At 44.8% G+C, this 15,353-nt stretch overlaps 1 protein-coding gene across 3 annotated transcripts in view; it reads right to left on the minus strand.

The window, feature by feature from the left end:
- The window catches only part of ALS2CL (ALS2 C-terminal like), a 45,888-nt gene extending 31,837 nt beyond the window's left edge, over window positions 1-14,051 (minus strand). For 2 of the 3 annotated variants that reach the window (XM_087893144.1, XM_087893143.1), the window contains exons 1-3: window positions 13,912-14,051; window positions 4,026-4,270; window positions 2,304-2,481 (exon numbers count right to left, since the gene is read on the minus strand). In XM_087893144.1, the coding sequence (XP_087749270.1) occupies window positions 2,304-2,481; window positions 4,026-4,131 (284 nt within the window). In that variant the 5' untranslated portion in view covers window positions 4,132-4,270; window positions 13,912-14,051. The remainder of the gene's footprint in view (window positions 1-2,303; window positions 2,482-4,025; window positions 4,271-13,911) is intronic. The other variant, XM_087893145.1, reaches the window with a different exon arrangement.
- Window positions 14,052-15,353: the final 1,302 nt, after the last annotated feature.

The following is a 15,353-nucleotide window of genomic DNA, read 5'->3' on the forward strand; positions in this document are numbered from 1 at the left end:
CTTGAAGAGGTGAGGACTTCCACTCCCAAAATCCCCCATTCAGCATGCTTTAAGAGGTGAGGGCTTCCATTCCCAGAATCCCCCATCCAGCATGCTTTAAGAGGGGGGGACTTCCACTCCCAGAATCCCCCATCCAGCATGCTTTAAGAGGGGAGGGCTTCCACTCCCAGAATCCCCCATTCAGCATGCTTTAAGAGGTGAGGACTTCCACTCCCAAAATCCCCCATTCAGCATGCTTTAAGAGGTGAGGACTTCCATTTCCAGAATCCCCCATCCAGCATGCTTTAAGAGGGGTGGACTTCCACTCCCAGAATCCCCCATTCAGCATGCTTTAAGAGGGGAGGGCTTCCACTCCCAGAATCCCCCATCCAGCATGCTTTAAGAGGGGAGGACTTCCACTCCCAGAATCCCCCATCCAGCATGCTTTAAGAGGGGGGGACTTCCACTCCCAGAATCCCCCATCCAGCATGCTTTAAGAGGTGAGGACTTCCACTCCCAGAATCCCCCATTCAGCATGCTTTAAGAGGTGAGGACTTCCATTTCCAGAATCCCCCATCCAGCATGCTTTAAGAGGGGAGGACTTCCACTCCCAGAATCCCCCATCCAGCATGCTTTAAGAGGGGAGGGCTTCCACTCCCAGAATCCCCCATTCAGCATGCTTTAAGAGGGGAGGACTTCCACTCCCAGAATCCCCCAGCCAGCATGCTTTAAGAGGTGAGGACTTCCACTCCCACAATCCCCCATCCAGCATGCTTTAAGAGGTGAGGACTTCCACTCCCAGAATTGAAGGATGCTGGCTGGAGATTTCTGGAAGTTGAAATCCCCCACTCTTAAATTTCCCAAGGTTGAGAAACAGTTTTCCAGGTCAAGCAGACCCTGCAACTCTCAGATTCCATCATCCTGGCCAGGTAGGATGTGGCTGCTCGAAGCTCAGGAGATGAAGAAGCCGTCACTCAATGAACCGTTGTAAGTTGAGGACTGCCTGTATTTAGGAGAGAAGCTGGGAAACTCTGAGTTATTTGAGTCGGTCTAGAGAGGCTAAGGGGTTGTCGGGTCTATTCCTACTCCAAACTTTTTTGGGCCACAAAATGTAGACCATAAAAACCCCTTTCTTGGGACCTCCCAATCAAGAGGCAGAAGTCCAGCGATCGAAAATCGGCTCCGTTTGAGTGAATCTGTTCGCGTTTTTGCTTCTTCCCGATCACGATCGAGTTCTCAAACGTGATCTGTGGGGATTGCAGGTAATCCTCAATTTAAAACAGTTGGTTTAGTGACTGATCGAAGTTGTAACGGCCCTGAAGAAAGGGATTTATGTCTGTTTTTTCACACTTAACAGCTGTTGCAACATCCGCAGGGATCAAAATTCAGCCGCTTGGTAACAGACTCGTATTTATGACAGTCGCAGTATCTACTTTTACGACCTTCTGACAAGCAAAATCGTGGGGAAGCCAGATTCACTTAACAACCCTGTGACTCATTTAACAACTGCAGGGATTCACTTAACAACTGTAACAAGAAAGGTTGTAAAGTGGGGCAAAATTTACTTAACTGTCTTGCTTAGCAACAGAAATTTGGGGCTCAATTGTGGTCGTAAATTGAGGATTACCTGTATATACTATTGTATAAAAGTAAAAAGTTGAGGTTTCATCTTATTATCATATTCTACTGCACCAAATGATGCAGTGGAGTAAAATAATATTCTTATTTTAATTCTATAATTCAATTAGAATATTGTAAGATAATATTGTTATTCTATATTTTAATTCTATAATTTAATTAGAATATTATAAGCGAATATTGTTATTCTATATTTTAATTCTATAATTTAATTAGAATATTATAAGATAATATTGTTATTCTATATTTTAATTCAATAATTAGAATATGATGATAATATTGTTATTCTATATGTTAATTCTATAATTCAATTAGAATATTATAAGCGAATATTGTTACTCTATATTTTAATTCTATAACTCAATTAGAATATTATAAGATAATATTGTTATTCTATATTCTAATTTTATAATTGTTAGAACATTATAAGATATTATTCTATATTTTAATTCTATAATTCAACTAGAATATTATATGCAAATATTTTTATTGTATATTCTAATATTCTTATTCTATATTTTTTTCTCTTTTCCCTTCTACCCTACACTTCTCTCTCTTCCCCTATTTGAGTTTCAACTTCTTCTTATTTTTTGTGTTTTATGCTTGGATAAATGAATAAAAAAAACTTTGAACAGCAGCCAAACATCCACCCCTCTCCTCCACAAGATGGGCTTTGTAGTACTCACTGGACATAAGCATTCAGGAACGAGTCCGCGTCGCAGACAAGGTACACGTCGGGGATACCAACGGATTCGGAGGTGCTGTACGTCTCCTTTAGCGTCCTGTAGTTCTCCTCCGTCAGATGCCAGATTGCTTGGAAGTGGTCATTTAACAGGAAAAAGAACTTTACATTCTCCAAAGACCCTTTTAAGACAAAAAAATCGAGACACCCTCGTAAAGTGGGGAAAATCGTCCAGAAATAAAAGGAAATTTGGTGATCTCGTATACAGGTAGATCCTCGACTTACGACCACAATTGAACCCAACATTTCTGTTGCTAAGCAAAACATTTGTTAAGTGAGTTTTGACCCATTTTGCGATCTTGCTTGTCACAGTCGTTAAATGAATCTCTGACGTTGTTAGGTCAGTAAGGCAGTTGTTAAGCGAACCTGGCTTCCTCCATTGACTTCGCTTGTCAGACGGTCGCATAAGGGAATCACGTGACCCCAGGACACTGCAACCGTCATAAATGCGAGTCAGTAGCCAAGCATCTGAATTTTGATCATGTGACCGCGGGAAGCCTGCAACGGTCGTTAAGTGTGAAAAACAATTGTGAATTGTTTTTGTCAGTGCTGCTGTCAGTTCGAACTGTCACTAAACGAATTCTTATAAGTCAAGGACTACCTGTAGCTAAGCTGGTGAATGCGTCAGAGAGGATATTACCCTAATAATATATTGGCCTCAAAATTAAAGTTTTTTTTTTTCCTTTTTCCTGTGGGTTAGAAGTAGGCTAAATACTATATAAGAGAAATTTTGTGCTTAATTCAGATTAAAACTCTGGACGCAGGCACAGCTATTTTTCAAGTGACTATACAGGAAGTCCTCGATTTATGACCACAATTGAACCCAACTGAAAAAAAGGATCAATGGATAATCAGCCCCCCAAATTTGGTTCTTTGTTTTCCCACAATGTTTCCTACCCTCCACCCCCTTAAATTCCCTAGTTCACCCCCTAAAATCATCTACAACTGGCAGAGTAAAGATAGTCCTTGAGTTACAACAATTCATTTAGTGGCTTATTCAAGTGGCTTATTATGACCGTTGCAGCGTCGTGATCAAAATTTAGACAATGACTGGACCTAGGAAGAATATGAAATGTAATAATTTGTTAGCACATTTTAGTTCTTGGTTTGTGAATGCTATACCCTGTGCTCGTTCTGGGAAGTCTAGGGAGGGGGGTGGGGGGGGAGGGGAAGGGAGGGTGGGAAGGGGAGGGGGGTTGAGGGGGGAAGGGTGGGGGGGTGAAAATGTTTGTACTTTTCATAAAACTTTTCAATAAAAAAATAAATAAATAAAAAAAAATTTAGACAATGACTGATATTTACGACAGTCGCTATTTCCTTGGGGGGGGAGGAGGTCACGTGATCCCCTTTTGCGACTTTCGGACAAGCCAAGTCAGTGGGGGAAGCCAGATTCGCTTAACAACCGTGTGACCCACTTAACAACCGCAGGGATTCATTTAACAACGGTGGCAAGAAAGGTCGTAAAACGGGGCAAAACTCACTCAAGAACTGTCTCGCTTAGCAACGCAAATCATGGGCTCAACTGAGGTCATAATTAGAGGACTAGATTGTTATCTAGAATTTCCCCACGGTAAATTCGAACCCACCCTGCCTGACATGACCCATTCCGAAGCACAGATGAAGAACGGCTGAACCTGAACCCAAGACAGGGTCCCCTCCTTCTCACCTATTTGCAGAAGGGGCTTCAGAACCACAGCGTTGATCCGCGCCAGATGCGCGGAAAACGTCTCCTCGACCCTGAGTAGTGAGGAGACCACCTCCGAGATCCTCATCTCCTGGGAAGATCCCGTTGGAAAAGGAGAGAAGGCAGAGACGCCGAGTTGGGCCGGAGTTTCAGAAGTTTCGGATGCTTCAAAAACAAACCAGGATGAAATTAGGCTTGATCCGAATCATGGTTCACACCGGAACGTCCTTAAAGATTCAGGAAAGAGGAAGGGGTGGGGGGATTGATATTTAAGATTGTGGTGGGATTAAGGATGAAGAGGTGTGGACTTCAACTCCCAGAATTCCCCAGAAAGCATGCTTTAAGTTACATGTTCAGCTCCCAGAATTCCCCAGCCAGCATGCTGTAAGGGAGGTGGACTTCAACTCCCAGAATTCCTCAGTATGCTGTAAGGGAGGTGGACTTCAACTCCCAGAATTCTCCAGCATGCTGTAAGGGAGGTGGACTTCAATTCCCAGAATTCCCCAGCCAGCATGCTGTAAGGGAGGTGGACTTCAACTCCCAGAATTCCTCAGTATGCTGTAAGGGAGGTGGACTTCAACTCCCAGAATTCCTCAGTATGCTGTAAGGGAGGTGGACTTCAACTCCCAGAATTCCCCAGCCAGTATGGTTTAAAATAGGTGGAATTCAACTCCCAGAATTCCCCAGCATGCTGTAAGAGAGATAGGCTTTATCTCCCAGAATTCCCCAGCCAGGTTACTTTGAGATATGGACTTCAGCTCCCAGAATTCTCCACTCAGACTGCTTTAAGATAAATTGACTTCATTTTAAGATGGTGGGCTTTAACTCCCAGCAGAGCTGGCTGGGGAATTATGGGAGTTGAAGTCCAAACATCTTTAAGCTGCCAAGGTTGAAAAATATTGGGACAGGGCATAATAACCAGATCTAGAAAAACAATCCATGTTTATCCCTGTCCCTTCTTATGCTAAATAAAACCAAACCAGGTTTATTATGAATTTATTTCTACTGGCATCAAATTCCAGACTGTATAATCTCTTCTCCAATCCGAGATGAAGGAATTGGAAGGGAGGAGGGAGGAGAGAGAGGGATGGAAGAGTAGGGAGGAAGGGAGGGAAGGGAAAGTAGAGTAGGAGAGAAGGCAAGACAGGGAGGAAGAGAAGAGAAGGAGAAGGAGAAGGAGAAGGAGAAGGAGAAGAGAAGAGAAGAGAAGAGAAGAGAAGAGAAGAAGAAGGTGTGAAAAGAAAGTTGGAAGGGGAAGAGGAAGAGGCTAGATTTGAGGAGAAAGATTGCTGTACAATAAAAAAAAGGAGATGAAGTGGAAGAAAGGCAGCTCTGAACAAACAAATATAAATATATCAAGAAAAAGAATGAATTGTTTAAGAATAAATGAGGATAAATATGTATAAATAGTAAAGTTAGAATTTAGGGATAAATGAAGATGTTTACGTATGCAAGTATAGAAATACTGAGGTATATTCAAAAAAAGGAAAGGGGGGAAGACAATATTGACAAAAATTGTAATTGAGTAAAATGTATTTGAATTTGACTAATTGTATAAAATAAGAAACGACCAACACTGTTAAAAAAAAAGAAAGAAAGATATAGGTGAAGGTGGGAGAGGAGAAAATAAAAAAAACTCAATAAAATTTGTTTAAAAAAAAAATCTTCTCCAATCCCTTCTCAATGCTTCTATCATGCCAGGGGCATCTTTAAATTTCTTTACAGGTGGGGGAGACATAAACAAGTGAGTCAGTAAATTAAACGAGGATATTTTGATTATGGTCTGTGAGCCTCTGTTTTTAATACTGTATTATTATATTTGCTGTTGTTTTTCAGGTCTGTAGAATCACATCAACAAGAAAAGCAAATTATGAATAAACTGGGTGAAAACATGACTGAATCCACTTCTCCCCCTTCCATAGGTAGCCAACCTGAAAAACTTGACTTATAACCAGTCCTCACACTTACGACCATCATAGGATTCCCATCACGTCACGTGATTAAAATTTGGGCACTTGACAACCAGCGTGTATTTATGACGGCTGCGACATCCTGGGGTCACGTGATCCCCTTTTGACAAGCAAAGTCAATGTGAGGAGCCGGATTCACTTAATGACCATATGATTCACTTAACAACAGCAGTGATTCGCTTAACAACCGTGGGAAAAAAGTCTGTAAAATCGGGTGTGATTCACTGAACAACTGCAGGAATTTGCTTAAGAACAGTGTCACCAAAGGTTGGGAAATCGGGTGTGACTCACTTAAGGACCTCCTTGCTTAGCAACGGAAATTTCATGGTCGTAAGTGGAGGACTACTTGTAGAAGGAAAAGGTGTTGAGCACACAAAGGCATCTCTGCAAATTGCGTAAGAATGACATTTGTTTTGCTTCTAGGTGTGTGTTTGTGGCCAAGGTGTGACACTGTCTCTTCACTAACAACACAATCTCTTGTGTACAGTTTCGGTTTGGGCATTGCAAATGGGCTAGCACATTTTGGAAGTTTGCAAATGTTTATTTTTGTTTCTCTTTTTTTTCCAACAGCTTTTGAAACCGCACTGGATTCACTGACCCACAAACGGCGAACAAACACATTTCTATTTTCTGGCCTCCTTGTAAAAACGTAGCAACCACAACCTTAAAAATCTACAAATGGGATGAATGCACCTTAAAACAAGGTGTGGAAAATCGTGAATCCTGCCTGTTTGCACCGTTGTTAAGCCAATCACTGCCGTTGTTAAATTAGTCACACGGTTGTTAAGTGAATCTGACTTCTCCATTGGCTTTGTTCGTCAGAAGGTTGCAAAAGGAGATTATGTGACTCCGGGACATTTCGACGGTCATAAATATGAACCAGTTGCCAAGCGTCTGAATTTGGATCCCATGACCACGCGGATACTGCAACCGTCATAAGTGTGAAAAACGGTTGTTAAGTGCAAGGACGGGTTATAAGTCACTTTTTTTCCCAAGCATCTGAATTTGGATCCCATGACCACGGGGATGCTGCAATGGTCGTACGTGTGAAAAACGGTTGTAAGTGCAAGGACCGACTGTCAGTCAGTTTTTTCGTGCCGTTCTTACTTCAGTCAGTAAATGAACTGTTGTAAGTTGAAGATTATCTATAGGCCAGCAGAGCTGGAGGCTTTCAAAGGTTGGGTGGGGCACAGGGTCTTATGCAACCTGTTAATTATGCAAGGCCTTTTTTTAAAGTTTCTAGACCTCACCCTTCCTGTGCCCTGATATGATGCCAACTCCCCTCTTCCCTTAATGATTAATTGCTCAGGCATGTATTTACAAAGCCTGGAGTGCCTTGGGGATCTTTTACACAGCTTATCCACCTTGGTGTAAATCAAGTAGCTCAGCCAGCTGTTGCCCGTATTTTGGGGAGCTGCAGGAAAGACTTGGGTGCGATTTCTGACTCAATTCTCCCTTCCCAGCAATTGGCAGGGAAATAGACTCCCGTCTATATACGGAATGATATAGATTAGAATAACTTTACTTTATTGTCACTTTTGAATGCATGCTAATACGGCATACAGTAAAATGAAATTTCATACATTAAAATGGAATTTTGGGATCTTGAGTAGGTGGGTTGGAATAGATGACCTCTGAGGTCCCCTCCACCCCTATGATTCTATGTTCTCTCCCTGGCAAGAGTTGGGTCATTGCAGGCACGTCTAGACACAGAGTAACAGCTTAACAGGTTACAGGCATACAAGCAGTCCTTGAACTTACAGCCATTCGTTTAGTGACCGTCCGAAGTTCCAACGGCGCTGAAAAAACGTGACCTGTGATTGCTTTTCATACTTACAACCGTTGCAGAATCCTCGTGGCCACGTGATCAAAATTCAGAGGCTTGGCAACGGACTTGTACTTATGACGGTTGCAGAGTCCCTGGGACGTCACATGATCCTCCTTTTGTGACCTCCTAACGAGCAACGTCAATGGGGGAAAGCAGATTCATTTAACAACCGTGTGACTAACATAACAACCGCAGGGATACACTGTTCGTTTAACAACCGTTCCAAGTTAACAACGCCACTGAAAAAAAGAGACTTAGCAGTCATTTGTCAAAGCTTCCCCGCCATCACATGATCACTATTTGGGTGCCTGGCAGGTGGCATGTGCTAACAATGATTGCAAAAATCACTCTTGCAGCCATCACATTCCCATTCGCTTAAGGATAGCACGATTCGCTTAACAACTGCAGGATTCGCTTAGCAACCGTGGCAAAAATAAGGGGCAAAGTCGGTAGCAACTCAGTTCACACCTTGCTTAGCAATGGATATTCAGGTCCCAAGGATGGCCGTAAGTGGAGGACTGTGTGTGTAAAATGAGGCTGTTTCACTTCAGTCAAACTTTCACTGAAGTGAAAGTGAAAGGAAGAGGAGAAGGAACAGGAGGAGGAGGAAGAAGAAGAGAAGGAGGAAGAGACGATACAGAAAGAGAAGATACAGAAGGAGGAGGAGGAGGAAGAGAAGGGGACAGACAAGGCAGAGGAGTAGAAGATGAAGGGGAGGAAGAGAAAGAGGAGGAGGAAGACAAGATGAAAATATGTAAGGAGGAGAAGATAAAGGAGGAGGAGGAGGAAGAAAAGCAGGAGGAAGAGAAGGATACAGAAGGAGAAGATACAGAAAGAGGAGGAGGAAGAGGAGGAGGCAGACAAGGCAGAGGAGAAGAAGATGAAGGGGAGGAAGAGAAAAAGGAAGATGAGATGAAAATATGTAAGGAGAAGGAGAAGATAAAGGAGGAGGGGGAGGAGGAAGAAAAGGAGGAGGAAGAGGAGGAGGAAGAGAAGATACAGAAGGAGAAAATACAGAAAGAGGAGGAGGAAGAAGGAGACAGACAAGGCAGAGGAGAAGAAGATGAAGGGGAGGAAGAGGAGGAGGAAGACAAGATGAAAATATGTAAGGAGAAGGAGAAGATAAAGGAGGAGGAGGAGGAGAAAGAAAAGGAGGAGAAGGAAGAGAAGGAGGAAGAGAAGATACAGAAGGAGAAGATACAGAAAGAGGAGGAGGAAGAGAAGGAGGCAGACAAGGCAGAGGAGAAGAAGATGAAGGGGAGGAATAGAAAAAGGAGGAGGAAGACAAGATGAAAATATGTAAGGAGAAGGAGAAGATAAAGGAGGAGGAGGAAGAGAAGGAGAAAGAGAAGATACAGAAGGGGAAGATATAGAAAGAGGAGGAGGAAGAGAAGGAGATAGATAAGGCAGAGGAGTAGAAGATGAAGGGGAGGAAGAGAAAGAGGAGGAGGAAGACAAGATGAAAATATGTAAGGAGAAGGAGAAGATAAAGGAGGAGGAGGAAGAAAAGGAGGAGGAGGAAGAAAAGGAGGAGGAGGAAGAGAAGGAGGAAGAGAAGATACAGAAGGAGAAGATACAGAAAGAGGATGAGGAAAAGAAGGAGGCAGACAAGGCAGAGGAGAAGAAGATGAAGGGGAGGAAGAGGAAGAGGAGGAGGAAGACAAGAAGATGAAAATATACAAGGAGAAGGAGAAGATAAACGAGGAGGAAAAGGAGGAGGAATGTGGAGAGAAGGAGAAGGGAGACAGACAAAGGGGGGAAGGAAAAGAAAAGAGAGAAGGAGAAGGTTAGAAATGGAAGAGAAATATAAGGGGGAGATTAGAAAGAAGAAGGAATCCCACCCTCAAAGAATCCGCTCAGAAGACTCACCTGACATGAAGACCTTCCTGGTTTGCTCCGGCTGACATTGTCTCCGTCCGGTTGACCCATTGGGGAAGGGAGCATGTAGGGCTGAGCCCTCCCCCCACCTCCACACACCCAGTTCCTCTTTCCTCCCAGGACGGATCCAGACACGCCTCATTCTTGGCCCAGGAGAAACTCTGCCAGCAGCAGTTTTAGAAGCTGCTTCTCCACTCCATGATCCCCTCTAGACCCCCAGAGAGACCCTCCTCAAAAGCCCAGCCTCGTGGCCAGAGGGGTCTCCAAACCTGGCCACTTTTAAGACTTGTGGACTTCAACTCCCAGAAATCTCCAGCCAGCTGGCTGGGGGATTCTGGGAGTTGGAGTCCTCCCCTCTTAAAGCATGCCGGCTGGGGGATTCTGGGAGTTGGAGTCCACCCCTCTTAAAGCATGCTGGATAGGGGATTCTGGGAGTGGAAGTCTTCTCTGAAAGCATGCCGGCTGGGGGATTCTGGGAGTTGGAGTCCGCCCCTCTTAAAGCATGCTGGATAGGGGATTCTGGGAGTGGAAGTCTTCTCTGAAAGCATGCCGGCTGGGGGATTCTGGGAGTTGGAGTCCACCCCTCTTAAAGCATGCTGGATAGGGGATTCTGGGAGTGGAAGTCTTCTCTGAAAGCATGCCGGCTGGGGGATTCTGGGAGTTGGAGTCCAACCCTCTTAAAGCATTCCAGCTGGGGGATTCTGGGAGTTGGAGTCCACCCCTCTTAAAGCATGCTGGATAGGGGATTCTGGGAGTGGAAGTCTTCTCTGAAAGCATGCCGGCTGGGGGATTCTGGGAGTTGGAGTCCACCCCTCTTAAAGCATGCTGGATAGGGGATTCTGGGAGTGGAAGTCTTCTCTGAAAGCATGCCGGCTGGGGGATTCTGGGAGTTGGAGTCCAACCCTCTTAAAGCATGCTGGATAGGGGATTCTGGGAGTGGAAGTCTTCTCTGAAAGCATGCCGGCTGGGAGAATTACTCAACTACTCAAAATTTCCACTACCGATTCTCCAGAACCTGTCAGAACCTGCTGGATTTCACCCCTGGTTTGGGCCCTTGATTCGAATCTAGCCAATTGCATTTTTTTTTTCAGCCATTGCAAACTGCCCTTCATATTTGCATGAAGAGAAATTTTAGGGTCGTTTGAGTAATAAAGGAAAATGATCAAAACTTAATCGTGTTGCGACACCCGTTTCCCAGCTGGTGGAAACGCCGATCCAAGGTTGGGGACAAGCCACACAATGTCCCAGGCAGGCAACATGAAGCCATTATGCAAATTATGTGGATAATGTCATTTGCATCTGTGATTACTTCATCTGCATGGAGAGGGTGCATGTAACTACAGGGGTATCATGGAGTGGGATGGGGGTTAAAGGTTGCAAAATGGGAGGTGGGGTGTTATCACCCAAGCTCTAACATTTTGATATGTGGGGCAGGTTGATGCCCCCACCAAATGGGGAAGGGTCCCAGACTGGCACCCAAAGCTGGACTGAAGGAACATAAATATTGTAACCTAATAGAAGGGAAAAAGAAAGAGAAAGAAAGAAGGAGGGAGGGAGGGAGGCAGAGAGACAGAGAAAGAGAGAGCGAAAAAAAGAGGGAGAAAAATAGAAAAAAGAAAATAAAAAAGAAGAAAGAAAGAAAAGAATGGATAGAAAGAAAAAGAGAGAAAAAGAAAGCAAGGAAGAGAAGCACAGAGGGAAAGTGAGAGAGAGAGAGGGAAAGCAAAAAAGAAATGAGAGAAATAATTAGAGGAAAAAAGAAACAAACAGAAAAAGAAAAAAGAGAATAATAAAATAGAGAAAAAGAGAGGGAAAAAGGGAGAGGAGAGAGAAAGAAATGAAAAGAGAAAGAAAGAAAGAAAAAGAAGAGAGAAAAGTAAAGAACGAAGTAGAAAGAGGGCAAGAGAGAAAGAGAAAAAGAGAAGAAAGGAAGACAGAAAAAGAAAGAAAGAAAAATAAATAAGAGACAAAGAAGGAAAGAGAGGGAAGAGAGAGAAAGAATAAAGAAAGGTAAAGAGGAAAAAAGAATGAAAGAGAGAAAAACTGAAAGAAAGAGAAAGGAAAGGAAGGAAGGAAGGTAGAGAGAGAAAGAAGGAAGGAAGGAAAAGGGGAAGGGAAGGAAAGGAAAGGAAAGGAAAGGAAAGAAAAAAGAAAAGAAAAGAAAAGAGAACGGAAGGAAAGGAAAGAAAGAGGGAGGGAGGAAGATGAAGGGAGGGGAGGGAAGAGAAGGAAAGGAAAAAGAAGGAAAGGAAAGGAAAGGAAAAAGAAGGAAAGGAAAGGAAGATGGAGGGAGGAAGATGAAGGGAGGGAAAGAGAAGGAAAGGAAAGGAAAAAGAAGGGAAGGAGAGGAAAGGAAAGGAAAGGAAAAAGAAGGAAAGGAAGATGGAGGGAGGAAGATGAAGGGAGGGGAAGAGAAGGAGAGGAAAGGAAAAAGAAGGGAAGGAGAGGAAAGGAAAGGAAAGGAAGATGGAGGGAGGAAGATGAAGGGAGGGGAAGAGAAGGAAAGGAAAGGAAAAAGAAGGGAAGGAGAGGAGAGGAAAGGAAAGGAAAGGAAGATGAAGGGAGGGAGGAAGGTGCTTTTTCCAAGCATATATTGACCATTTTGTATTTGCTTAGTCCCCTGAATTCCAGCGGTGTCCAGGTGTGTCCAAAAAGTCAGTACAGTGGCATGGTTACAGCAATCATCTTGACATTCTGCCCTGTCTGTTGATAAACCAACTTAGTTTGTGGGATCCTTGGTGTCCCTCTGAGCTTGGTGGTTTCCTAGCAGACATTTCATGTCCTAATTGGGGAATATCATCAGCAAACCCCACTAATTTTTTATGTTGATGCTGCTTCCTAGTTGGGTGACAAAATATCTGCAAGAAAGCCATGAAATCCTCCTTCCTTCTAGCACTGATGATGTTACCTAGTTGGGTCATGAAAACGTCTGCAAGAAAACCACCAAGCTCAGAGGACCCCACAGTTCAACTCTGAGCTACAAATATTATCTTTTATCATTAGCTACTTTACTTATCGTCTTAGTGTCTCCCCTTCCTCGTGCAAAGTGCAAATCCCTGCTTTTCATTTCGTCTTAAGGCATATCCTTTCCCAAATCTCTTCATATTGCCACATTTCCCCCCCCCCCAGGCTGGAAAATTAGATGACACGGGTCAAAGAAACCAACACCGTCCAGCGTGGCTCAACCACCGATCCCAGCACCAAGGCGGCCTCAAGAGAACCTCTGAAGAAATTTTCCATTGAGAATGAGGCAGAAAAACGGAAGCCTCTGGGGGCTCCTCAATGAGGAATGTCACATTCTCGGTGCAGAATTTTCACGGGCAATTTTGCAAAATGGTAACCGTGGAGGTTTACAGAAGGGGGAAATTGTGGGGAGTGGGAAAACCTACAAGCCAAACCCCCCTCCTAGGATTAACTGCCCTTGTTGAGGGGCATCATATGTTACGTAGTTAAGTAGGTCTTTTTCAGCTGTTTTCGGTAGTCGTGGAAAACAAAGAGAGAGGAAAAGGATGGCTGATTTTCCCATGCAGCAAAAAAACACCTTTCCACTTAGAGGGAGGTTAAGGTGTTGCAATGGTTTATCAGACAAGCTATTTTCTCACTGGTTGCAAACACGTCTTCCGTCTCTCCAACGCCCTTCTCCTTCCTTCCTTCCTTCCTTCCTTCCTTCCTTCCTTCCTTCCTTCTTACCTCCATTGTCTTCCCTCTCCTCCCTCCCCTTCCTTCCTTCATCCCACCTTTCCTTTCTTTCCTTCTTCGTTTACTTTCTGCCTTCCTCTTTTCTTCTTCCTCCCTTCCTCCCTCTCCTGCCCTTCCTTCATCCTTCCTTTCCTTTCTCTCTTTCCTTCTGCCCTTCCTTTTTGTCTTCCTCTTTTCTTCTTCCCATCCCTCCCTTTTTCCCTCTCCTCCCTCCCTCCTTTCCTTTCTTCTCCTCCTTTCCTCCCTTCCTCCTCCTCCCTTCCTCTTTTCTTTCTTCTTTTCCCTCCTCTCCCTTCCTCCCTTCTCTTTCCTCCTCCCACCCTCCCCTCCTTCTTTCTCTCTTCCTCATTTTATTTCCTTTCTCTTTGTATATTTTTCCTGGCTCTCCTTCCACGCTTCTTTCCTTCCTTCCTTCCTTCTTTTCTCTTCCTTCCTTCCTTCTTTTCCTTCGTTCTTTCCTCCCTCCCTTCTCCCACAGCAAAGCAAACCCCACCTGGGCTGAAGCAGGCATCTGTGGCCGTCCCTTCCAGCTCTTCTCTCTCGCCCTTCCTGGTCACAACCCACAGTGCACATTTCTTCCTCCCAACTCACGTGCTCCCTGAGCTCATGTGCTGCAGGAACTGGCAGCTCAGCCAATCTCCAGTTTCTAAGGTTGACCCACCTCCCAAAGAAAAGGAAAAAAGGGGGAAAAAAAAGGGTGTGTATGGGGGGAATCCCACAATGCACTGCAGTCGCATTCCTTCTGGCCCTCCTCGAAATTCTTTGGGGAGCAGCCAAGACTTCTGACACTTGGCAAGGAGGGCACAATTATTCAAAGTGAGCCATTTTTCAGATCTGTGGACTTCAGCTCCCAGAATTCCCCAGCTGGCTGTGCAGATGAGGAGGGGTTGAACCGGTCCCTGCCCAAATAAATTTCATAAATAAATAAAAATAAGTAAATTGTGAAATCGGGTTATATTATGCTTTAAGAGGGGACCACTCCAACTCACAGAGTCCCCCATCCAGCATGCTTTAAGATAGGTGGGCTTCAACTCCCAGAATTCCTTAGGCAGCCATGCTGGATGGGGGATTCTGGGAGTGGAAGCCCTCCCCTCTTAAAGCATGCTGGATGGGGAATTCTGGGAGTTGTAGTCCTTCCCTCTTAAAGCAAGCTGGCTGGGGGATTCTGGGAGTGGAAGTCCTCCCCTCTTAAAGCATGCTAGCTGGGGGATTCTGGGAGTTGTAGTCCTTCCCTCTTAAAGCATGCTGGATGGGGGATTCTGGGAGTTGTAGTCCTTCCCTCTTAAAGCATGCTGGATGGGGGATTCTGGGAGTTGTAGTCCTTCCCTCTTAAAGCATGCTGGATGGGGGATTCTGGGAGTGGAAGCCCTCCCCTCTTAAAGCATGCTGGCTGGGGGATTCTGGGAGTTGGAGTCCTCCCCTCTTAAAGCATGCTGGGTGGGGGATTCTGGGAGTGGAAGTCCCCCCCTCTTAAAACATCCTGGCTGGAGGATTCTGGGAATGGAAGTCCTCCCTTCTTAAAGCATGCTGGCTGGGGGATTCTAGGAGTTGGAGTCCTCCCCTCTTAAAGCATGCTGGGTGGGGGATTCTGGGAGTTGGAGTCCTCCCCTCTTAAAGCATGCTGGGTGGGGGATTCTGGGAGTGGAAGTCCCCCCCTCTTAAAACATCCTGGCTGGAGGATTCTGGGAATGGAAGTCCTCCCTTCTTAAAGCATGCTGGCTGGGGGATTCTAGGAGTTGGAGTCCTCCCCTCTTAAAGCATGCTGGCTGGGGGATTCTGGGAGTTGGAGTCCTCCCCTCTTAAAGCATGCTGGGTGGGGGATTCTGGGAGTGGAAGTCCCCCCCTCTTAAAACATCCTGGCTGGAGGATTCTGGGAATGGAAGTCCTCCCTTCTTAAAGCATGAAGGCTGGGGGATTCTGGGAGTGGAAGTGCAC

The sequence above is a fragment of the Pantherophis guttatus genome, chromosome 4 (genome assembly GCF_059756535.1).
Source record: "Pantherophis guttatus breed Tessera chromosome 4, ASM5975653v1, whole genome shotgun sequence".
Classification (NCBI taxonomy): Eukaryota; Metazoa; Chordata; class Lepidosauria; order Squamata; family Colubridae; genus Pantherophis; species Pantherophis guttatus.